The sequence below is a fragment of the Vanacampus margaritifer genome, chromosome 14, assembly GCF_051991255.1.
Source record: "Vanacampus margaritifer isolate UIUO_Vmar chromosome 14, RoL_Vmar_1.0, whole genome shotgun sequence".
NCBI classification, from domain to species: Eukaryota; Metazoa; Chordata; class Actinopteri; order Syngnathiformes; family Syngnathidae; genus Vanacampus; species Vanacampus margaritifer.
In genome coordinates, this window is record NC_135445.1 from 3,970,047 (window position 1) to 3,996,025 (window position 25,979).

Genomic DNA, 25,979 nt, shown 5'->3' on the forward strand with positions numbered 1-25,979 from the left:
CTTGTTCAACTGTTTGACTGACTACATGAAAAAAATAAATGTTTTTCTTTGCTCTTTTAGTAGTGTGGAATTCAATTAGCACAGTTTTGAACACTGTTTTAACACCTTTTGTTAGAAATTTTCGCCGCCATCTACTTTTTCGTTTGATTGCGGGATGCTTGACAACACACAAAAGTAAAACACACAAAAACCGTGTGGCTACCTTTCCCGACCCAGCTGTACTAAAAAAAAAAGAGCGGCTCAAAAGTCTATTAAGTATCCTTTGTAGCAGCGTGCCCGCAATCACGAGCTATCAAAGCAGACATCATGCGGTTTCATCTTCTTTCGCGACAGCGCACGCAAAAATGGCTGTAATTGCTTCCTTCACACCGCCCCTGGGACGCCACGTTTATTTGTATTTGCAAATGTCCGCACTTTAATTGCATTTGTCCACATTTCCTGCGAACACACACTCACCAACGCACACAGAATACACCCACACACTAGAGTTGATGTAAAAGTCTGCACACCCCTGTTCACAAGTCTATTATGTGATATAAAAATCTAGATATATTATTTTTCCACCGTTATGCGATCAATAACCTGAAAAACTCAATTCAAAAAAATAAAACAAACTGACATAATGTGGTTGCGCAAGTGCCTCTGATTAACCACAAACCTTTTTTTTTTATTTATTTGGCATGTAAAAAAAAAATCGGCTCTATGAGTCCCGAACAACCGCCAGGAGGATCACGTCAGCCAGAACCCTGGAAATGTCCTCTTATGAATTCTTTCTCAAGTGACGCATGCGCGTGGGGGATTTCCTTGCTGTTTCAGTACCGCCCCCTGGCGGTCGGGAGGGATGAAATAGAACTTCTTTTTTTTTTTTTCAATTGAGTTGTACAGGTCATAGGTCACATGTCATTAATGGTGAAAAAGGGCTCGATCTTGTTTTGTATAACATGGGGAAATGCCATTTGAACTGGGATGGGTAGACGTATATCCACCATGAACGTAACACACACACACACACAGGCAGCACTTTAGATGCCATGCGATTAGATTAACATTGGGTGGAGACAAGTTGGACAGGATGTTTATGTCTCTTGATGTTGAACAAACGTACATCCCATGAATTGGAATGCGCGCGTTCCTCTCTCGGCATCTTCATTTAAAAATCATATTTTCACTTTGAATTTTTTTGTGACTTTTTACACTTCACATTTTACCCTCTAAACTCAAGGACTCCACCGCACCCTCTCCTACCCCGGGGGCCTGGAAAAAAACAGTCTCATATTTGTATCATAATGCTTATTATTATATTAAATTAGATTCCGTTTGTTATGCTTTGTTTGTTTCATAACGCTTATCAAATTAATTTATATTCCAAGCAGGAAACCTCAGTTTTTTCTGAATGTCTTGTTTCTATTCTGCTGCTTTTTTCCCCCCTCAAAGCCAAAGAAGATAAGAAGAAAAAGATGGCGACAGCTGATCCATTATCTTGTGTAATCCTTTTTTTACTCATTATATCAGTAGACGAAATGGTCTGAGTCCTGTTCTATTTTTTAATGAGTAAAAAAAAATCTTAATGTATACAAAGCCGTTAGGAAAACGAGATTATTTATGTATTATGTTATGGAATTATTTTTCTGCGTATTTTTGGAATTTCGCTGTGTGAAACATGTTTATGCATTGGCCCCCACTGCCTCATGAATATTCAATATCCTTCAAAAAAAAATCAAGAATGCAAATCTAAATTAAATTTATGGCTTCAATTCATAAAAAAACATAAATCAAAAATACAATAATAAGGGAATTTTAACAAATTAAGTATCCGGTCAGCCCGATGACGAAGGAAGTCCACTTCAAAATTTTGAGTAATATTTATCCATCCAATGAGATGCTAAGATTGAGATTTGGTATCAATCACAATAATTGTTCCTTGTGTGAACAATATTAATTAACTTTAATGTGACTTTTGTGACGTCTGTTATTAATAGCGCAATTTGTTCAATAAAGCTTTTTTTTTTTGTAACTCCACCGTGATTGGCTGTGGAGACTGTGACGTCACTAAACACCGATGAGCCAGAGGCAAGAATCACTGCAGCTGAATCTGACCGGGCAGTTGCGAAGTGTAGAGGGAAGCCGCTCGCAAGTTTTACTCATGAGAGAAGTCGGCTGACGGATTAGCTTGTTTGTTCCTCTTCTTTTACTCTTTATCACCGTTTTCCCCCACCCGCACTGTGACGTGTTTAATTCAAGAAACTTTTTAGACTTTAGAAGTCTCACGGGGGTTTCCGACATGAACACCAAGCCGGCTGTCGGGAAATTCTGCGTAAGTAAAAACACACACAAAAAAAATGCTGTAAGATCTGTATTTGTATTCCATTGGTAATTATTTAAGATTAATTACGTACAATGTGCGTGATCAAGACAGTAGAGAGGCCGGGTGCGAATTTCGATGAACTTTTGGGTCAATATTAACTTGTGGCGCCGGAGCAGACTGAACCGGAACCGGCCGCCCGCCTGTTGCCAAGTTAGCCATTCAGCTAACGTGTGTGTGTGTGTGTGTGAAAGTCGAGAGTGTGTGTGTTTGTGCCATATCAATGGACAGTCAATGCCGCTTACTCGCCGTCGGGTGAAGCTACCGGAAGTGCCTTGGCGGTCATTTTACGTTGCCAATTTCTCTGTGCTCATCGCTTGTTGACCCCTCTGCAGCGTTTTCACGTTGTTTTTTTTATCTTGTGTATGGCGTGCGATTGTATGCCAATAATGCAATTAAATGCTTCTTTGTTTCTATTTTTCCCCCCTGCGTGATCTGTCCTAGGGAGGCAAGGTCTGTTTGTTATTTGTCAATGTCAATTTTGTTTTTATAAACCGCATTTCATATGGCAAGCATAAACTCAATGTGCTTCAACATAAAAAGCAAGATGTCAGCACAAGTTGCATATTTAAAGCAAACAAAAAAAAAAATACAATAAAGAAACAACTCAATTGGTTAAAAGCTAGGGAGATTAGTTAAAGGAAGATATATAAAAAGAAAAAGTCTTACTGAAGTAATGATGATCTCAGTGTAAAATCTGTGTTTGTGTAATAGAACACAAAGCTGTTCCACTTACTGGCAGGAAGCCATGAGTTGTATGAATGGCAACAGGTGGATACTGTACCTTCTGCCTTCCCATGGAAGAACATTTAAATGGTTGTGGCCTGCCACTGTATGTCCTAGTTTAATAAAGCCGTATTTATGAGATGTTCTGCGTCATACAAATTTTACTTTCATTAATAAACTAAATCATTAATCTATCGGATTGAAGTGAATCGAATCATATCGGGGAAAAAGCTACATCAAATCAAACTTGAAAACGAATCGATTGAGGGAATTGGAATTGATACCCAGCCCTACAAATTTCACTTGTTTAAAAAAAAAAAACATCGTCTTCTCTTACCATTATAGTATCGATTATCGAAACACCAATGTTGACGGTCGACATTGCTCCTTTTCTTACTTTTTAGAGGTAAAACTAAACAAAGTGAAGCAGCATTGTGTGTTTTTTTAATGCTTTAACAACTTTATTGTTTCATTTTTCTCAAAATTGATTCTCTCTGTTTCGCGATACTGTCGTCATACGTCGCTTTGTCACTTTTTGAGTCCAGGTTAGCGTATGCTATTTGTGACTCCTCGTCACATTATCATCAGTGGACTGTCATGTGACCCCCCCCCCCCCCCCCCAAACCTCGGCAAAGACCTTTGCGACTTGTGCGAGACCCCCCCCCCTCCTCCTCTCTCTCATGTCGAGCTGCGACATCACTGTTTATCTTTTGTGTAAACCGCAGAACATTCTGGAGGAGGCCTCGCCAAGTGGCCTTGTTGCTGGGGGGAATGCGAGGAAACAGGACCCCCACCCTTGATCCACCCACACACACCGACTCTGCCTGCAGGCTAATCCCCAACCCCTCCCCACCCCAATACACACAGATAGCGCGCCTACGTGCCTGCCTGTCCCGTCCATTTCCTGTACACACATGCCGTGATATTAGGGGGCATCGTTTTGCAACTGTAAACTTGATGCTTATCTCTTGAGTCTGCCTGGGTGTGGTTTCACACAGGAAATGTCCCCCCCCATGTCCACTACCCCCATCTCGCAGTACAGAAAAGGGAACGACATCTGGGACAAGCTCGGGCCAAACTAGCGTAGCTTATCGGCGCCGCGCGGAATGATGCAACCGGCCGGCAACGCCTGGCGCAGGTGCTCCGTCAACGCGGGGGATTAGCGAAGCCGCAGTGCGGGGGGGCGCCGCCCTCGTGTTGTTGCTGAGGTGACTGGCTCGGCCAATCAGAGTGCGGCTGACTCACTCGGGCAAGTGTCACCTATTCAGGTGTGCCCGGGCAGCGGAGTAGTATGCATTCCAGCGCAAGGCGGGATGACGTCAATAGTTCACGAGAGCAAAGCAACTATTCGACACATTCAAATGTTATTTAGCATTGCACGCCAACTTTATTGATGCAATAATTTTACCACAGACTCATAAATCATTTAAAAGATTGCCTCAAGCAGACGTCAATGTTATTATTTAGCTTTACTGCTAAGTAACGGATGACACAGCTTATCAGCAGTGTGTCTGACACAAACATGTATTGGGTGAATTTTTTTACCATTTATAAAAAAAATAAATAAATCTTTGATTTATTTTCGCCGTGTTTTTCAGTTGCCTTTTGTTGAGTCTTTATAGTGAGGAATCCGGTGGGCCTTTTCATTACCTCAACTTCCCAAATAGTTAGCTGTTTGCTAACACCGGCTAGCTGCAACTTATGGCATGTGGCGGCCATTTTGGCTCAGGTTTAGGTTTGTCCTCATAGGAAATGTGGTCTTCCTTCAGACATAACAGTACCGCTTTTTGTCCATATGGCGTCGCCATAATCAACGTGAACGTAAAGTTCCTTAGTGTTGCTTTAATATGAAAAGAAAAATGCTGCCACCGTCTTACAAATGCGATTATGCCATCTAGTGGCAGAAAAATGACCAACACAAATCAATATCGCACTAGTTTTTTACAGTACAGTACATCTTTTTAATTTTAACTCAATTTTATGAATGATTATGAAAGTACTGCATCAATGACAAAGATGCAGCCACAGTTCTATTAGTTAAGCATTTGTTTCCCGCTTATGTTGCAAAGCGTGTGAAATTTTTAAAAATTGTATATTTAGAACGGATCAAATTTGCAATTAATCGTGAGCTAACTATTGAAGTCATGCGACTAATTACGATTCAAAAATTTTATCGACTGATACATATTATCAAACATCCCTAAAGCAATTAAATGAGATTTTTGCTTAGAAAATGTCACATTGTTGCCGCGATGCCTTTGTGACGCCAGATGCCGCAGCACAAAGGCTCACTTTGATGGCACTAATGTGATTTGCCCAGGCAAAGCATTCTTCAATCTGTTAGTCACCCCCCCTCACATTGGTGTCTTCGTCCTCACCCTCCTCCTCTTTCCTCTCCAACATTGCCAGCCGTCTTGTGAGCGGCCTAATCGAGATTGGAAAAGCCTCTGCCCATCGCCGCGGGCCTCGCACATGTCTGACTGTGTGCCGGCGTTCATCGGCGGTCCTTTTGGTCGGGCAAAGAAAACAACAACAACAACAAAAAAAAACTCTCCCAAACTCCCAGTAGGCTTTTCTGGTTTCATGTGTTTCACATCAGCGTGGGTCACGCGCCAGCCTGGACGTTCATTAGCGTGGATTGTTTGCCGACGTCGCCTAACCTGCGAGCGACACGCGCGCGCCTCCTAAGGAAACTCAAGAATGTGTGTCGCGGGGTTGCAAGCATTGCTCGGTTAAAAATATCCTGCCCAGCGGATATGTTTTGTGTGTGTGTGTGTGTGTGTGTGTGTGTGTGTGTGTGCGCGCAATTTGCAGGCTGTTTGGGGGGGGGCTGACTGTGACTGTGCCGCATGAAGCCCCTGTATTGTCTCAGCTTCCTGTTCTCCCTGAGAGGAGGGGGCCGCCGCTTTTCACACGCTCCCACTCGTGCACTCGTTCTACACGCTATTGTACACGCATACTTCAACACTTTGCCACACTTTTTACGCCGGCTAGTCGTCGCGGGAGATACACTGAGAGGCCAAGTAACCACTGAGACACTCAATGGCAAGAGTCAGTACGTTTGTAGCACTTTCCCGACTCAGGAACTCGGACCATTGTGTCCGAGTGTGGACCATGAGAGCTATTGTGTGAATTTCATTACTGGGTAATTCATTGGAGGCCGAAATAAGAAAACTTTGCGTCTGCAGCACTCAACATATTTGAGTGTTAACTTTTAGTTCCCGGGAGTACAAGACTGACAAGTTCCTGTACTGTAGCTTTAAGTTGTTGAATAGTACATTTTGACCCCAGGAACTTTAGGAGGTCCGTTGTGTCTCTGCACCTGAGGAACGATTGTCTAACAATTCACAGAGGTTGACCAGATCAGTCGTCTTGTTGACGACTCAATTTTACTGTCCATTTCAACGCGTAACACAGTACTGTAGGTCGTAAACCTTGTTACAGCTTAAGGAAGTGTTCCTTTTAGTTTTGCTAGATAGTTGTGTTGGACTAGCATTGCTAAATTTGGCATTGCGAATCAAATCATGCAGTTAGGACACTGACTGCCATCACTCAACAACATTTCTAGAGTGCTTTAAAAGAACCATCACTGTTTTCTTAAAGGGGCAGTAACATGAATAATCTACTTTTTTTTTTTTTTTTAATTATCTTTTAGCCATGTTAAAATGCTAATTCCTCACCAAAGTGGTGCTTTCCTCCATTCGCCCTCTGAGAAATTCAAGGTCATTCTGCTCTCCGAGCCCCCGGGCCCCTCCCAACACGAGAAAACGAGCGGGTGCTCACTCTGACGTCATCAGGGGCGGAACCATCCCCCGCCCCGCCTATGCGGACTAAACACACACCCTCTTTCTCTTGAGACCTCCATGCTCGCAGGATAGTCCGTAAACATTCTGTCCAAAGCAATCAATTATCCTTCACATGACAATTAGCCGTCTTAAATTCCCAGGTTGACGGACACTTGTGTAAACTACAAGTAAAATTTCTGCACTGTTGAACCTAACTGGATGAATGGTTAAGTGGTTAGTGCACTCACCCTGTAAGAAGAAGGTCCCGGCTTCGGGTCCCACTTAGGGCTCCCCCTGTTCTAAATGTCCAATAAAACAAAATCTAGGTTTTCATACTCTTGTTAACAAAAGTGGGGAAAAAAATGTTAAACTAATAAAAATAGTTCAAATAAATTTTTGACATCTACAACCGTCAATGGCAGTGAATGAGTTCAGATGGAACCCAAAGGCAGCAGATACAATGAAAACACCAGAGGTCTCAGAATTGAACCATGTGGAACGCCATATGTTCCGTTATGCATGTAAATTCATATTGCACATATTCGTCAAACTACTTTTTTTTTTTTTTTTTGCTGGATATAGTTAGTATGAATGGATGACAATAATAAGGAAATCACACGATGTACCACCTCAACCGTCACAAGCTTACTACTGAGCGCGCCAAATTCCCTGCAGCATTGCAGCGCAATCACCTGTAGCCAGGCATTGCATGTCATCATGAATCATATTATGAGTCTGGTGTGTGTGTGTGTGTGTGTGCGCATGTCTTGACCTCCACTGAACCTCTAAGACTGACACACCAAACTCCTTTGGCTCAATCGAACCCAAGTTAGGAACTACTGGTTTAACACGTAGTCATTAATCACATTTTTGGCATTAAGTCTTCTAATTGGTCAATTTAACGAAGACTTATGACACGCCCGTCTACTGGATTCACCATTTATTGGTCTGAGAAGAAGCGAAATGGCCATCCGACAAGGCCGCCTTTATACGTATGGTTGAAACAGCAGAGCGGTTAGCCTCATTAGCACCCATTGCCACTGGTCATAAAAGATTATTTGTAGAGTCTCTGCAGCCTGGTACCAATTTAACCCACAAATTGGTGGTTGGGGACTACTGGTCTAAATTAGGTTTCTGATTTGCTAGTATTATGTGTTCAACCAAACTGAACAGCTTGCTCAGTGGATTTTTGGCTGCCATCGACTTGCAGTGACAGAATTGTTGCGTAGGCCTTGATGAGGTGAATGCAGCCAAGTGCAATTGCGTTCATGTCATATTTGAACGCGCTCTGCAATTACTGTGCACTCATTACGCTCCTAGTCGTCATTCAACGCGCACATGTCAGTCTTGCTTTGAGCCCAGCGTTTGTTGGCTTGTCAGTAACAGCTGTAACGTGTTAACATGGCCGCCTCTTGGCCCGCGGGCACGTTTGGATGCTCGCCGCGCTGGCGGCTCGGGGGAGGCGATGGCGATAAGGACAGGCGCGCATGGAGATGGCGGGGAGAGGCATGTCGCTCGTTTGTCACGATCGTTTACGAGGAGCTCGTTTGGTTTCGAGGGCCAGCTTCAACTCCTCGGTGCGGAAAGTGGGCGGAGTTTGGTGATTAGTGGTTGGTTTGAGTCGTTGTTGACTTTGACCTCCCAGCCGCCTGCTGTTTGGAATCTAGTGGAGTTGTTTGGCTTGGAGCAACAAATCACGCCGTTTAGCGCTGTTTGGCTAGCGCTCAAAGACTAACTGCATTGCGTGAACTGCAGCGGCAGACTTGCAACGCTTTTTCCACTGTTCGAGTTACAGATGAAACGCTAGGAAAATTTGGTATCATGATTCTAGTCAGCAAAGTGACGGCGTCAGGGATTTACTAATGCGGGTGCCACAAGACGGGAGCCAGAGCAGTCATGCTGATGTATTACATTGTGTCTAGAAATACAATATTAAAGCATAAGCATTTTAGAGACAAGATCAAGAAAAATGTTTCACAAAAATACATAAATGTCAGACAAAATACACTCATTAAAAAATGCATTTTAGACAAAAAGTACAAAAGTATTAGAGGAAAAATCCAAAAATATTGACAAACATAGTTACGCTAGTTTAAAAATACAAAGATGGACAAAATAATGAGGAAAAAAATAATAGACCAAACTAATTCTGATTGATGCAAAATACATCAGATAAAAAAAATAATGAAAAAAATACATTATCAAGAGCAAAAACACTTAGGATAAAAATGAAATATTAGTTGGAAAAACACAAAAATTCAATGAAAGATATAATAAAAAATCCTCAAATATTGGAAAAGTAAGGGGGGGAAATGCAAAAATACAATATCAGGATTTAAAAAAAGAAAAAAAACAAATTTAGAGGGGGAAAAAAATATGACAAAATACAAACATTAAATGGTTTTCCATGCGGCAATGTTTGTACATTAAATGGACATTATACAAAGAAATAGTATAAAATGAAAAATACATCTCAAATATTGGACGAAAATATAAATGAAACAAAACTCACACTAATAAACAAGAAATACACTAAAAGTGTGCTTCTCTTTCTTCAATCCATTTATTGCCCAGTTCCAGTCGCAATTCAAGTTTATTGTAAATGAAACTTAAAATGAAAAGAATTACACATTGTGTATTCAAACATTTTAGAAAACGCATTACAAAAATGTGTTTGTGTTTTTAGGGGAGTGGAACGAATTAATCGCATTTCCATTCATTTCTAAGGGGAAAGTTGATCTGAGTTACATTCATGGTCACAGAACTAAAGGGATACTGGACTTATTTAGTTCATATTTTGTCTATAATTAATGTGATAACTTCATTATTTATCATGAACAATTAATGCCTTTAAATGAGCACGCGTGATGTCATCTTCAGTCGACAGCAAGTACAAAATGTTTTTTTTTTAAGGTATTAATTGTATTTGAAAATAATGAAGCTATCACATTATGTATGGCCAAAATATTACCCTCTCACATCTGAAAATGGCTAAATAAGTATCCCTTTATGCTTTCAAGTCAAAGAGTCACTGTACGCTAGCAACAACCTGTTTTGCGTTTGGAAAATACACCTTTTTAAAAACTCTATCCCTGTTCGTGTTGCTCAAGTTTGGAACCGTTGTTGCTGGAGGATTAGCCCTTAATGAGAAAAGCATGATTGCGGCCAGGATGCGGCCCTGTAATAGGGGACACGTCGTCCCTGCTTACTGCTCCGCTCTGACTAAAATCATCTGGACAATATTGAATAAACGTGCCCTTGCGGCTTGCCGCTTTGTTTGTACAGTCACTTGGAGGATGCGCGCTTTCGCTAAATGGCCGCCGCTAAAATGGCCCATTGATAAGCAGCAGCTCTGCGGATGTCCTGTCCTCAGTAGAGGAACCTTTTTTGAGAGGAAGCACTCCCCCTCCATTTGATTGCGACTTTTAATTGCTTTAACTTGAGCACAAGCGCCACCGTCATCACAATGGCACTCTGTGCTAAGTGGACTGGACCTCCTCCAGGGATTGTGGCTCTGGAGGCTTTTCTGGAGGCTTTCTGCACTGGGGTTACGGTCACCCCCCGCCGCCGCCGCCTCTCTTTTAGTGTTGCCGCAGTGTGGCTAGCCAAAAATATGTATGTGCTCCAACTTGACGCCGCTAATGTGGATAAACATGTCAACTTACACGCTCTGTTGAGGGAATGTTGCATCTTGTGCGGCTGCTGTTTTGTTAGCCGTTTGAAATGATCATTTAGGCAGACTTGACGGCGCTAAATGTTCAATGGAAACAAAAGAGATGCTTTCTAATTTTTTTTTTGGGGGGGGACTGCTGGGTGGCAATAAACATTGACAAAACTTAGGTTGTTTGTGTGTTGCTGCCTGCAGTAAGTTATAATGACAGCTCAAGTCAAGGCTATGCTACAGTAGCTTCAACCAAGTGACCGTAAAGTGTTACCACTTTATTGCTTTCTTTTTATTGACAATAAAAACTTTTTTACAAATTAATCTTGACATTAAGCTTTCTCATGCTATAATGGTGCAACATAAGTCAAGGCTAGCTTAGACTAGCTTCCATCAAGTGACCGCAAAGTGGCAAGAAACGTTACCAAAACTATTCAGTATGTTTTCTTGATAATTAAAAAAAACTAAAATTTTTAAGACATTGTGTTTGTGTTAATGTTCCATAAATAAGCTAAAATTACATCAGAAGTCAAGGCTAGATGAATAGGTTCGACCAAGTGACCAAAGTGCGCGAAAACTTAGTTTTGATAGTGTTTTTGTCGACAATTTAAAAAAAAAAAAAACGTTTTTTTCCCACACTGCTAAGCTATCATGACGACATGTTGGTGTTTGCGTTAAGGTATCAATAAGCTATAATGACAAAACAAGGATAGCTTAGACTAGCTTCTAAAGAAAGCAGGTAACAGTGTTGATGTTTTTTGTTGACCATAGCATTTCTTTAATAAGGCTATTTTCTGCATTACGGTGACCTCAAATAATCATAGCATGTTTTAGGGCTAGCTTAGACGCTAGCGTCGTTATCGCAACCTGCGTGAAGTAGTCTGTGTTGGCGAAAAAGACGTAAAGAAACATCAATAAAGTTTGTAGCATAAATCAAGGCTAGCTTAGACTAGCTTCCAAAGAAAACGTGTAACAGTGTTGATGTTTTTTGTTGACAATAGCATTTCTTTAATAAGGCTATTTTCTGCATTACGGTGACCTCAATTAATCATAGCATGTTTTAAGGCTAGCTTAGACGCTAGCATCGTTATCGCAACCTGCGTGAAGTAGTCTGTGTTGGCGAAAAAGACGTAAAGAAACATCAATAAAGTTTGTAGCATAAATCAAGGCTAGCTTAGACTAGCTTCCAAAGAAAACGTGTAACAGTGTTGATGTTTTTTGTTGACAATAGCATTTCTTTAATAAGGCTATTTTCTGCATTACGGTGACCTCAATTAATCATAGCATGTTTTAAGGCTAGCTTAGATGCTAGCATCGTTATCGCAACCTGCGTGAAGTAGTCTGTGTTGGCGAAAAAGATGTAAAGAAACATCAATAAAGTTTGTAGCATAAATCAAGGCTAGCTTAGACTAGCTTCCAAAGAAAATGTGTAACAGTGTTGATGTTTTTTGTTGACAATAGCATTTTTTTAATAAGGCTATTTTTTGCGTTACGGTGACCTCAATTAATCATAGCATGTTTTAAGGCTAGCTTAGATGCTAGCATCGTTATCGCAACCTGCGTGAAGTAGTCTGTGTTGGCGAAAAAGACGTAAAGAAACATCAATAAAGTTTGTAGCATAAATCAAGGCTAGCTTAGACTAGCTTCCAAAGAAAACGTGTAACAGTGTTGATGTTTTTTGTTGACAATAGCATTTCTTTAATAAGGCTATTTTCTGCATTACGGTGACCTCAATTAATCATAGCATGTTTTAAGGCTAGCTTAGATGCTAGCATCGTTATCGCAACCTGCGTGAAGTAGTCTGTGTTGGCGAAAAAGACGGAGAGAAACATTAATAAAGTTTGCAACTCAGTTAAAATGCCTTGAATACACTTTAATGACAGCATTGAGACACGGCTAGCTTAGCGTAGCTTCACCAAGTGAACCTGATAACTGTTCGAGATTACTTCTTGCGGCCAGTCGTCGCTCGCGTAGCCACATTTTTATCTCTGCATGAGTGAACCAGGCATTTGTTCGACGCCCACACGGGGTCTCGTATTATAGCGACCGTTTCCCAACATTTCCTGCGATGTCACACTCTTGTCGTGCTGGTGTAGCGTTGCACTTTGAGATCACCAGTTGTCTTCTCTTTTTTTTTTTTTTTTTTTTTTCCCAGGCCTTTTTTTTTTCCTGTTATGTCCGCGGCGCACATGTGCTTCCTCGCAGATCTTTTCACGCGAGCCTTCACTTCATCAAGTGTTCTTGACGTCCCCCTCCCGCCTCCCGCTGTGCTCTCACACAAACGCACTGTGTCCAAGTCTTGCTAGACCACCGCTACCATACATACCCCCGCCCCCATCGCCCGCCTTTCCTCTCTCTTCTGCCTGTGTCCAATGTTTGGATAGATGTAAAAGGCCCGATTGTGACTGCTCACAGCCACTCTGGAAAGTCTGACGTGAGCAGCGAGGAGGAGGAGGAAGCAGAAGAGGGAGTAGGAGAAGGGTGGCGGCATGGGGTGGTTGAGGGGGGGGTCACAGGACAAGAGATAGAAGGGAAAAGTTCTTCCCGACAACAAGGCATGGCGACACTCCAGGAGTCCCGCTTGTTCCCTCGTCCTCCTCCTTGGCTTCTCGCATTTGGCCTCCATCTTTACTTGTCCCTCGACATCCTATAAGTGTATCCGTTTATCCCAATAAATATAGTTTTTTCAAGATATTGATTATGGACGATGGGTTGTGACGCACCCTGTCGGTGTGCCCCTGTGATCAACCCAAAAACATTAAGTCTCGTGTTTTGCTTGCAATTGGCCAACCTATCTCTCCGGTTTGGCTTTGTGCTACATTTTTCCGAAAGCTGGTATTAGCCTGAGCTGTGGTGGCCCTTAAATGGTTACAAAACAAACAACAACAACAAAAAACAAGACATCCAGGGTAACGACATGACAAAAGGTGGGGGCCGCACTAATATTAAAGTTTGATGTCAAGTATAGGGGGCCGCACAATATCATCCTGTGAGCCGCAAATGGGCCCCAGGCCGTGGGTTTGAGACCCGTTTTGCGTTGAAGTGCGTACGTATGGGGGACCAAAACTGCCAAAATTCTAAATAAATAAATGATTAAATAAAAAAATGACTAAAAGTGAAAATAAAAACGGATTAAAAAATATATAATTTGAAAATTAAATCCCCAAAAAATAATATAAATGGAACTAAAAAAAACAAAATACATAAATAATTATTATAATAATAATTTTTGAATTATATTTTCTATATTCGGTTTTATTTTTACTTTTAGTCATTTATTTATTTTTTAATTTTGGCAGTTTTGGTCCATACTGCCAGGTCGAAATTTTATTCAAATGAGGATGCGGTCCTAAGCAAGTCGCAAGTCGAGGTGACAGTGGACAAGATAGTCGTCCATTGCTGGAGCTCTCCATGCAAGCCGGCGAGACTTCCTTCTTCGCCAAGTCGCTCACTCGACCAATAAAAGGCGGAGTCCAACTCGAGACACACCCCCTCATTTGAATAACATTTCAACCTCGCAGTATGGACCAAAACTGCCAAAATTAAAAAATAAATAAATGACTAAAAGTGAAAATAAAAATGGATATTAAAAATTTAAATACAAGTGTGTGTGTGTGTGTGTATATATATATATATAATTTATTATTATTTTATATTTTTATTGGGGGGAGGGATTTAATTTTCGAATTCTATTTTTTTTATATTTGTTTTTATTTGCACTTTTAGTCATTTATTTATTTTGAATTTTGGCAGTTTTGGTCCTCCATACATACGTAAGGCTATAACTCATTTGAAACTTGAATTAAGTGTTAAAGTTGATGGTATATGTTGATATATGTTTTTTTTTTTTTTTTTTTTCAAACTCAATTTAAGGATTTCTGTGTGGTGTCGTGTGAGACAAAAGCCTCCAACGCAGCCTCTCCTTTATCCCGGCGGTGTCGCGTTGCGTCGGTGTCGCATGTCGGGCCGTTCAAAGCGTCCGCGTTGGAAGAATGTGGGTCATTTGAAGTCGAGACACTAAAGCTTGTTGTTGGCCCGTGAATGGGGCCCTTCTCACGTTGACGCACTGAAAAGCCTGCGAAGAAAAACGTCAGTGCCCGGGGGCCCTCAACTCAAGCAGCACTGCCCAGTATTCTTCTGGGAAGCCCACCTACACAAGACGGCCATTATCTGCCGCATGAATGGCTTTGCTATCGCGTCGGACACCGCTAACACCGGCGTTGGTCCTATCAAGAAGCTCTTTTGAAAAAATTATGCTAACGTGTGCTAGCCTGTCTTTAGCCACAAAACCACATTAGCTAACACTGGTTTGAAATGGTGTGGATCAAAACTCTTTCATGTTTGATCATTTGTTTAAAAAAATAATAATAATTTTGGAAAGTAGGCCACTTGTAGAGGCAAAAATGTGGGGGCCATCATAAATAATCTCCTGCATGTGAGGTTAGCATCAAAAGTATTTTAGCTAACTACTGTCGCTCCGAGCAGAAGTTTTAAAACTGTCGTTCTTGTCATTTCTTTAAAAATAATACAAATGTAGTGTAGAAGTACAGCCATTTTTTTTTCCTTAACACCACAAAATAAATCAAGTGACCGCAACAAGCAAATAATGTTTATTTCATTTTTTGTTGGTTTGCTTGCACAATCATCTGGCAAGTTGTCTTTTTTTTTTTTTTTTTGTGGAATCGGTTTATTTTGTTGTCATTAAAGTCTTGGCATCAACTCTTGGCTCAAGACCTCCTGTGTGGCCTTTGCTGTTGATTGACCTCGTGCTTCCATGGGGGCACTCGGGCTTCCTCCCACATCTCAGAAATGTACGTTCGCTTCATTCGAGACACTTAATTGTCCATAGGTGTAAACCGTTATTTATCTATCTGTGCCGTTTGATTGACTGGCGATGGGTCCAGGGTGTACCTTTTCCCCCCAAAGTCTGCCGGTGATCGGCTCCAGCTCACCCGTGACGCAAATAAGGACAAGCGCGCCAGTAAACAAATGTCATAAGCATGTAGCGCCAAACACGCGGTAGGGTGCTGATGCATTAATTGCGTTCCCACGGAAAATGTTCCGGTCAGATGTTCCGAATCACCGTGCAGATTGCAGGCAGAAGGCAACCCATGAAGAATCTTCGTGGCCTTTGATGTGACTCCACTGAAAGAGCTGGTCTGTGCAACCGCATTCCATGCCAATAAAGCAAAGTCTTGTTTTGTTTTGTTTTGTCTGCTCACACCTCAGGTGCTCCTGGCGTCGCTCTTCCTCCTCGCCAGTTCGCCGTGCCGAGCGGCCGAGCAACCCCCCGCGGCCCAGTGGTCCGCCGCCGCCGCCGCAGACGACGACTTCAGGAACATCACCCTCCTGCGCCGCCATCGGACCTGCAGGGAGAACCTGCAGTACCACTACCAAGGCCTCTGCTGTCTTAACTGCCAGGCCGGTACGTCCGTTTTATGCTCGGATTTGTCAAATCATTTGCAAAAAGATGGAAAATAAACTGAAATATTAGGTGAAAGATGTACAAATATTAGTTTACGGGGGTGTTGTGATGAAATGCTTGAAAACATTTTTATTTATTTTTTTAAACAGAGATAGAAAATACACATAAATTGGGGGGAAATTGCAAAAATATTTGGCGATGATGCAAAATTTTTAGATCTGAAATATTATATGAAAAGTAAAAACATTAGCTTAAAAAATATTCATCAAACATTAGATAAAAAATTTCAAAATAGTGTATTAAAGAAACCTAACTCCAAAAGAAAAAGATGGAAAATTTAAACTTAAAAAAAGAGAGAAATGTAAATAAATTACTGAAAAATGCAAAAGTATTAGACAAAAAATATATATTATAAAGCATAAATATTAGATGGGGAAAATAAATTTTTGATTTAAAAACGTGCAAAAAATAAAAATATGGATCATACACACATATTGGAGGCGAAATGCCAAAATTAAACAATCCAAAAATAATAGATGCAAAAGACAGAAATATTAGATAAAATATTACAGACAAATAATAGAAAGCAATACAAAACAAGTATTGGGGGGAAAAAAATACTAAAGGAAAAATGTCGCTATTTTAGATAAAGAAATGCACAAATATTCGATTTTTTTTTTTAAAGAAAATTATTACATGGAAAAACATAAAGATATTAAATAAAATAAAAATATTAAAATATGAAAAGTACCCTGACTTGCATATCAGCCAAAATCAAATGTGTTTCACAAATCAACAGGGCTTTTGCAAACTGTTGACCTTGGCCATGTTTGGGTTTTGTTGTCATCATCAGGGACGTTTGTGCAGAAGGAGTGCGAGCGTGATCACCAGCAGGGGGCGTGCGCTCCCTGCGAGCAAGGACACACGTACACGGAACATTCCAACGGCATGGACCGATGTCTGCCCTGCACGCACTGTCGACAAGGTAAACACTTAAAGTGGATAGAAAAAGTATGCGCACCCCACTTCACATTTTTGTGACATACTGTTAAAGAGTAACATCAATATAAATCACTTGAAAATTATTGACATGTATTATGGACAACTGAATATAAAATAGAGGCGTTGTAGGACATTTGAACTTTATGAAATAAAAGTAATTACAGAATACAGTTGTGCTACAAAATACCTAATGTTCGACACAATTTGTCAAAATGGTAGAAAACAATACAAATATTAGACAAAAAATGAAAAATCAGGAAAATGCAAACATATTTGAGGAAAAGTGTGAAAATTATTAGATGCAAAGTGTTATCAGAAAAATGAACAATACTAAAAATTAGATGAACAATACAATTTGAAAATTGAGGAAAAAAAGATGGAAATTTATATTGCAGACATGAAAAATACAAAAAATTTAACAAATTGAAAAAAACAATATTGGAGTAGTAATGCTCTAGTATTATTTTACAATACAGAGATATTGGAACGAGAAAAAATAACAAATGTAGAAGACAAAAATAAGATAAATGCAACAGTTTGCATCCTCTTTCTCTTTTTGTTTTCTGTCCATGGGAGAATCTGAAATCCAGTAGTAATGCTAATTCCAATTCAAAATCTTAATCCTCATTTTTCAAATTAGCAGGGAGTCATTCCAGTGGCCTTTTCCTGTTTTCGCTAACCAGGCCATTAGGGAAAGTGGATCCTTGTTTTTCTTTTTTTTTCTTTTATTGTGCTCTTCGAGACGCCACCGCAACAAAGGCAAGTGATGAAGTTACTCGGCGAGAAAGGGCGTGTCTTTTGTGGTTTTGTTGCCGCCGTTCAATGGGAGCGCGTCCCAGGAGGGAGGGGGCTTACCTGCCCCGGTCCGGGCGTGGTGTCTTTGTGTCCCGCTTGAAAAGGGGCTCGTGTTACGCCAGCTCGCACTTTGGGGATAATCGCTCCTCTTTGCCTGTGACTCGGAATGTTTCCACACCCAAACTACCCGGTGTCCTCTTTTCACCTACCTGGGAAAACATCTTTGCGGCTGGACAAAGCATGTAATTGTATTTGGAGGTGAAACGCAAGTCAAGAAAACATAGAAATCTTAAAAAAAGCTAAAATTGCAGAAAAATCTAACACTACAATTTTATATATTTATATATATTAGGGGTGTGCCCAAAATATTTTCATTTGGTACAATTCAGAATTGATTTTAAATGTCCCCAAATCGATTTTATTTAAATTATTTTATACTGTCTTGCCTTTGTCTGTGTGCCTTTATTTGGAGCGCTGTTCATGTTGTACCCGGTTTGGCCACTGAGGGGCAGTGTGGTTCCACACGGTCCGATACGCTGTAAAGTTGTAGCCACATTAGAGAGTAGAAAGAAAAAGTCACGATCAAGTTATTCCAATAAAAGTTTTTTCTTTTTCCAGCGTGGAGCCGTTCTTTTTGAGTGACAAAAGTGCCGCGAGTAGCGCGCTAATTAGCATTAGCGAGTCAGACTGGAGTAGATCATTACAATTCCTTGCACATCTATAGATTGGAGCAAAAACTCATTGTGAATCAAATCATTTTGAATCAAAAATCGCTCTTAATCGAAAATCGATTCTGAATCGAGTCGCAGGACCAGAATTTGGAATCGAATTGAATCGTGAGACATTCAAAGATTTCCGCCCCTAATGTGTGTGTGTGTACAAAAATACACAATATTAGATGTCGACAAAAAATACTATATCAAATATTAGACAAAAATGTGTTTGTGTACTTGAAAGTTCCACATGTGCTGTGTTGATTTTGTGCAAACGGCTCACAGACGAGATGGAGACGGCGTCCTGCACCACCACGTCAGACACCAGGTGTCAGTGCCGAGCCGGAACCTTCTGCGTGCCAGATCAGGCCTGCGAGGTCTGCAAACGCTGCGCCAAGTAAGTCACAAAAAATTATTATTATTTTATTTTTTTTAATCCATTAAGTCAACCAATCGAACGTGGAAATGTGGCGTATCCGTGGTGATTGCTTGATGGATTGGCTTCAGGTGCAAAGCGGGTGAGGAGGAGGTGAAGAAGTGCACGCACTTTTCCAACACGGTGTGCCGCAAGCGAGACCCGTCACCCACTCAAACGCCGCCGGGCCGAACCCCGCCCACACCCGCCTCGCCGAGAGATATCAGTAATGCCCATTTGTTATTTCCCCCCCCCTTGTTTTTCAGCGACCTGTCACTTTTCATACTAACCGGCCTCGCTTTTTGTTGCAGTGGTTCCCGTGCTGAGCTGCCTCGTCTTCGCCATGGTGGCCGGCGGACTGGCCATGTGGTGGTTCGCCGCCAAGCGCTGCTCCTTCCAGGGAATGTGTGAGTCCCGGCCCGGGCCACGTTTCTGTGACGACGTCGTCATTTTACTAACAAAATGCCGTTTGTCGGCTTTTGACAGGCGCCAAAAGTCACTGCGACACCAGCGAAATCATCAAGATTCCGATTGTAAGTCTAAAACGAACGTGCAGGTTTTTCTTGGCTCAAGTTGAGCACGCAACTCACGATGTACACATCCAACACACAAATACTACAGTAGATAACACTTGAGATAACCAGTTTCGATCTTTATATTCTTAGCATATTTGATGCTTTTATACAAAAGTTTTTTTTGTTTTGTTTTTTTAACACATAACAAAAGTACTTTTTCGGGCTTGAATGGATTAATGGCATTACAGTAGGGGGGTGGGGGGGCGTCCCTGGCAAAAAAAACATGAAGTTTGCGAAACCCTGGTGTAAGGTGTCAAACCAGCTGTTCCTAACTGGCAGCTTTACATTGGGGTAACTCGGTGAAAGGGTGCCGATAGTGAACAGCTTGTCAGTAAACCGCTTAAATATATATATATATATGTGTGTATAAAACCACTTTTTAAAAATTGCTTAAATAAATATTTTTGAACAGAAAAAAATGTTTTATTTTGTCCCAAAAAAAATCATAATATTGCAACTTAAAAAAAAAAGTGACTTTATTTATTTATTTATTTATTATTGGGAAAAGAAGTCAAAATATTTTTGTTGTTCAATTGGAATTAATTCATGGCATTACAGTGGTAACACAAAACCTTTCAGACATCTGCTAGAAAGAAGAAGAAAAAACATGCCAGGAAAAGCCTACTAGAATATCTGAACTTTTGGTGTAGGGCGTTCGTCATAGTAACTTTAAATGTCGATTCCCATTTGAATTTGAAGTTTGGTTAATCCTGAAAGCAGCCAAATCCCCAGTTATAAGAGGGTGTGTACACTTTTGCAACCACATTATTTCAGTTAAACTAAGATTTCTTACAAGTGTATTGGTAGCATCCATCCATTAAAAGTGGAAACACTATTTTTTTTTTTTTTTTAACCTGGCTTTTGAGCCGTTTTATGTCAACCAATTGATGACGAATAACCATCGACTAAATCTGATTTTGTGTTTTTTTTTCGTTAGGATGAGAGCGCCCCCACAGCGGAAGAGTGCCAGAACAGTCGTAACGCCGGCCTGGAGGGCGACCACTCCCGTCCGGAGTCGCGCCCGCTGCTGCAGGAGACGCAGGCGGGCATGACCAACAACAAGGCGTCGCCGCCCCTGGAGGACGAGGACCGCGGGTTGGGCGACAGCTTACCCAACACCACCAGCTCGTCGCAGACCAGCCTGTCGGCGCTGCCCACCGCCGCCTCGTCCGGCGGGGACAGCCCGCAGCAGAGCCCCGAACCTTGCAGGATGAGCGCCACCGCCATGGTTCGTTCGGATCGCTCGGGAAAAAAAGCTCTTTTTGGATGTTTTGGTGTTTTTCTGTTTCACCGAGTCTGGTCTGTTTTCAGGAGGATCCTCTGCAGCACCGCCTGCTACCGCTGCAAGGTAGGAAAAGCCGGGCTGACGCTTCCCCGAATGACACATCACGGAAAGAGCCAAAGTCGAGCCCTCGGGTGGCAAAAGAGCGAGAGGGAGGGCGGCTAATTTAAGATTTGTTTTCACCAAGCGTAACAGTTCACGTCAGTTCAGAAGTTGTGTAAGGCAGTTGCTTTCAAACTGGCAAGCACGAGCTTCAAAAATATTACATAAATTGGAGAAAATTAGTAGAGTAACGATAAAGAGTAAAAAAAAAGATTGCTTTTTTCCTCTTTTTTTATTTATTTATTTTTTGAATTTTACACACTGTCACTTGTCAGCCAATACGACAAATATACAGAAAAATAAATATCAATAATTATCAGCCATTCAAATTATTTAAAAAATGCACTCTTGTAAAATTAGGATTTTTTTTTTTCTTAAGAATAAACAGACTGTACCTGTGAGATTGCAATATGTTCCTTCAAAAAATATTAATTCTCGTAGGATTTTTGACTTAAAAAACTTTAAAAAAAAAAATCCTAAATTGAAATATAACTTAATATCTTTAAAAGTGTTTTTTTTTCATGGTTAAGCTGTTTAAAAAAAATCCTTAAATATTTTTAACTTTCTTTTATTTTCTTAAAACAACTTTTAGAAAATCCCGAATTGAAATACAACTTCAAATCTTTAAAATCTTCAATTGAACTGAATACCTTAAAAAGTGTTGTTTTTTTTTTCAGAAATAATGCTGTTAAAAATAAATCCTTAAAAAATTGCAACTTTCGTTTATTTTCTTAAAACAACTTTTGCAAAATCCTGAATTGAAATACAACTCAAAATCTTTAAAAGTATTTTTTTTTTCTGAAATAAAGCTGGGGAGAAAATCCTTTAAAAAAAAAATTAACTTTCTATTATTTTATTAAAAAGTGATTTATTTATTTTTTTAATAATGCTGTTTAAAAAAAAAAAACTTTAAAAAAATTGAAACTTTCTTGTAAGATGGTGATTTTCTTTTTTGAAATAACTGTTTTTTGTTAAATCTTTTTTATAAACATCAGTTTTGCCGAGAAAAAGTATGACTGTCTTTATTAGATTGCATTTTTAAATACTTCTTTTAATCTCAAAACATACGACCTACATTCTCGAAAAATAACTACTTTTTAGTCTTGTGAAAAAAAATTTTTTTTCAGTCTTTAAAAAAAATAATAATAATAATAATAATTAAAGTAAAATTATGGCAATTGTTCACTCAACACGGGCACGCCTGACTCTAATAGCGCGACTTTGTTCGTTTGCAGAGTCTGAGAAGTCACTGAAGAAGAGTTTCGACCTGTTCGACAAGTACCTGGACGTTCGGATCCACAACAAGTTCTTCCGCATGATCGGCGTGAGCGACAACCACATCCGCCTGGCGGAGGGCGGCGCGGCCGGCGACAAAGTCTACGAGCTGCTCAAGAACTGGATGCAGCAGCAGGGCCTGAAGGCCGACATCAACCACCTGCTGCAGGTCCTGCTGGACTTGGACCAGCGACGCTCGGCCGAGAGCATCGCCTCCGAGGCGCTTAGGCGAGGCTACTACAAGCACGACTACACTCCCTGAGGGACGCCGCCGTAGCCTCTTTGTTGGACTGACCTCCTCGTATCGAGAGCCAGTAGTTTTTCTTTGGAAGATGCATGAGCATACAAAAGGGGTAAGTCGAGCTGCTCGGATGAAAAACAACAGAAGAAGAAATAACATGGTGAAAAAGAAAGGCGCGCCACCTGCTGGCGAGCACATACACTGGTCTGGCGCTTGTGACGTCTCGAAAGCGCCCTCTCTGCCACTGGCACAATCTCGTCACGCTAGCTGTTTCTGTCACTAGGATTGTTTGATTTGGTCGTCGTCGTTTTTGATGCACTGCCTTCCACTGGCAAAATGTTGTTGCGCTGATTTTTTTCTTCTTTTTTTCCCCCCACATCGACAAAATGACGCCCACTGCTGGCACAATGACGTCACCGTAGTTATTACGTAAAAAAAAGTTTTGGGTTCTTTATGTATCATCAAAAAAAATTGTTAAGAATGTAACATAGCTATGATTTTGGTCTCGTAAGATTATGCCTTTTTTTAAAAAAAAAAAAAATGAAGACATGTTGCTCTTTTTTTTTTTTATTCCAGCAAGATGGTAAAATAACTATTCTTATACAATTCAGACAAAAAAAATCCGACTTTATTCTTGTAAAATTGCAATTTATGTAAAAAGGTGTATGATTGCGACCCTTTCCTACAAAAGATGCGACTTTATTCTCATACAATTATGATTTTTTTTTTTTATGAGCTATTCTCATATGAGGACTTAAAAAATAACAATTTAAAAATATTATGTTTTTCAAAAAAAAATGGCTATATTCTTATAAAATTATTATTTCTGTACAAAATGATTGTTCTAAATTTTATTTTCATAAAATTGTATTTTTATAAAACAAAACCACATTCTTGTAAGATTGGGATTTATTGAAAGAAAAAACTATTGTGCGATTAAGATCCATTTTTATTGTAAAGTTTTCTAAGAAATGTAAATTTATAATTTTAGGGGGAAAGTCCCTTTATTCTTGTAAAATGTGCTATTAAAACTTTTTTTTTTTTTTTAGTAAACTGTCCTCAACTGACAGGACGTAGCCACACTACTCGTTAGGAAGAATTTAGTTGTTCCTTTCATAAAAAACACTGATCTGAACATATGACTGGATAGCCGATAGGCCAGGTCTTTTGAAGCCGCGAGGCCGCCATATTGCTCCTCCAAAGAAACGTTTCTCGGCATACTATCCTATAAATGCCTTAAATGCATGTATAAATGATATGCTTAATGATGTTTACATCCACTTGTTAATTCATTTGTTTTTTTTACCTGTTAAAAAATAGTGACGGCACCCCAGCCCTATACTAAGAGCCTATGAGCTGTATATGTCTAATCTGTACATATACATACAGCCTGTGCCCAAATTCACAAGGCTGGGTCCTCCGAAGGCCGAATTTGTCGACTGCATGGTGATGGGAGGAGCAAGATGGCCGCCCTGTGGCTTCAACGGCTTGCACGGGCGTGTATGGGCTATCGGCTATCCAGTAATATATTCCGATCAGTGATTAAAAACGCATTGTCAGTCGGTTCAAATTATGCTACACTAAAACGAAGTCTTGCAGCACAATGTTTGTGACAATTGGCCAAAATGTTCACAGACGTACAACTTTGTCAGCCGAGTCAACTTCCCTCACTACCTTTTTATTTATTGTCATATTTATTTTTAGCGCTACTTATTTATACCCTCGTAGCGTTGCCACACTTACTTAAAGCGCTATTGTTACATTTCATTTGGAGGTGAGCAGACACAATTTTGTTTTATTGAAGTTATAAATATGGATAATTGAGGCTTGCGTATCCATACTGTTACACGTGAAAAAACGAACACCAAGCTGTTTTTCCCCCACCCCCTGTGCTTGTTACTAGGCAGAATTCACAGTTTAAGCAAAAATGATGGTGGCAGGTACGGGAAATTTTTGTCCAGCTTTGCTTTAATGAAGGAAACCATTTCGTTCTGAACTTAAGATTTATTTTTTAACAGCTCAACATTGTATTCATATTGTCCCCCGTCTTTTGGGGGGGGGGGGGGGGCAGTGAGCCTCACAGTGTGTGTGTTGTTGTTTTTTGTGTGTGCGTGTGAATGTAATTGAATTCTATTTGTTTGTGTGTGTCTATGAGATGGCGTGTGTTCTACTGTATCGTGATGCTCAGTGCTGGCGCTGCCATCTAGTGGTTGACAAGAGACAATTCATCCTGCACCAATTTCAAGGCTTGGTCACGTGACTTTCTTATAAGTTGGCCTCTTCGTATTTGTTTGACTTTATAGATTGTAGGAGTGAAGCAGCAGAAATCCGCATCCCGTTGATGGAAGAAATAAAGTTGAGTTGTAAGTTATAAGAAGTATGTTTTTATGTACATTTGGAATAAATATTTTGTACAGAGTCACCTTTTTGGATTGTTTGAATTGTTTTCAATTCTGTTCAGACAATAAACGACTATTATATTTCATTTTTGTGTTGTTTTTTTTTATTTGTATATTTACACTTCAGTATTTTCGCTGAACTTGGTTCAAGGTTAAATGGTACCTGGCTAGCCAAGCTATTAAATGGCGTACCTTGTCAGCCAAGGCATTAGCACTAGCAAAGGGAGCAAGAAATAACGTGCCTCGTCTGTCAAGATTCGATTAAAAAGCAGTCAAAACTCCCACTGTATCTAGTCAGTCCCCTGGAATTACTACCTTGGAAATCATGTATGATATGTAACTAGTCAAAAGAAAAAAAAAGTGAAACAGTTTTGGGCTCTTGCGTGATTAGCTAAGCCGCCCCATGTCCATCATGACAGGATGCACAAAAAATCCCAAAAGAAGCAAGACTGTGAAACACATGGCCGGCCATTTTGGTTTGAAGCTGGCTTTACTTTGTGGATTTTGAACAAATTACTTCTGATAAAAGCTTCATAAAAGATAACGAGCGTGTCTCCTGCTCTTTTTGTGGTCAGAGGCTGTCATTGTTCAGGCGGTCCTAACTCCACTCTGGGGGGTGGGGGGGGGGATCTTTACTGTCACTAGTGCTGTGGGAGCTTCGCTCCAGTTCCCACTGGAGAAGTCAGATGACAAGCAGCCTCGTGATTCTTTTTTTTTCCAGGGAAAATGCTAGGCTACTTAACTGATTAGCTACAGGAATTTATGTTTGATGTCAGAGAGAGACTGTTGTTATAATAATTATTGAATGTAAAGCAGACAATTGTTGTGGTTCACACAGCTGACTATGAAACTTTTTGAACCTGGTCAGCCAAGGAACTCAAAACCGTACCTGGTCCAACAAGGTACTCTTTCTTTTTACCTGGTCAGCCAAAAAATGACAAATGGCAAACAAAAATCAGGACCTGATCAGCCAAAGTGTGAGAAAAAGTAGGCTACATGGTCTGTAAAGGTACTAGATCAACTGGTAAGTCAAGCTACAAGAAAATAGTACATATTCTGTAGAGCTAACATAAAATCTACCTGGAAGACAAGGATAGACAAATAGCATCTTATAACCAAGTTAGCCACTAGAAACAGTACTTGGTCAGTCAAGGTGCTAGAAAAAGTTAAACGGCATTAAAAAATATTAGCACTGAAGCTAGTTTGCTCTATGAGCTAACA

The 25,979-nt window shown here is 40.4% G+C and overlaps 1 protein-coding gene across 1 annotated transcript; it reads left to right on the forward strand.

Annotated features, from left to right (window-relative positions):
* The first annotated feature begins 2,099 nt into the window (after window positions 1-2,099).
* On the forward strand, window positions 2,100-24,844 carry tnfrsfa (tumor necrosis factor receptor superfamily, member a). The gene is made up of 10 exons (XM_077542643.1): window positions 2,100-2,314; window positions 15,764-15,959; window positions 16,813-16,944; window positions 18,755-18,866; window positions 18,977-19,110; window positions 19,196-19,291; window positions 19,371-19,417; window positions 20,397-20,687; window positions 20,771-20,807; window positions 22,079-24,844. The coding sequence occupies exons 1-10, from the start codon at window positions 2,282-2,284 to the stop codon at window positions 22,378-22,380; spliced, it is 1,380 nt and encodes a 459-aa protein (XP_077398769.1). The 5' UTR covers window positions 2,100-2,281; the 3' UTR covers window positions 22,381-24,844.
* Window positions 24,845-25,979: the final 1,135 nt, after the last annotated feature.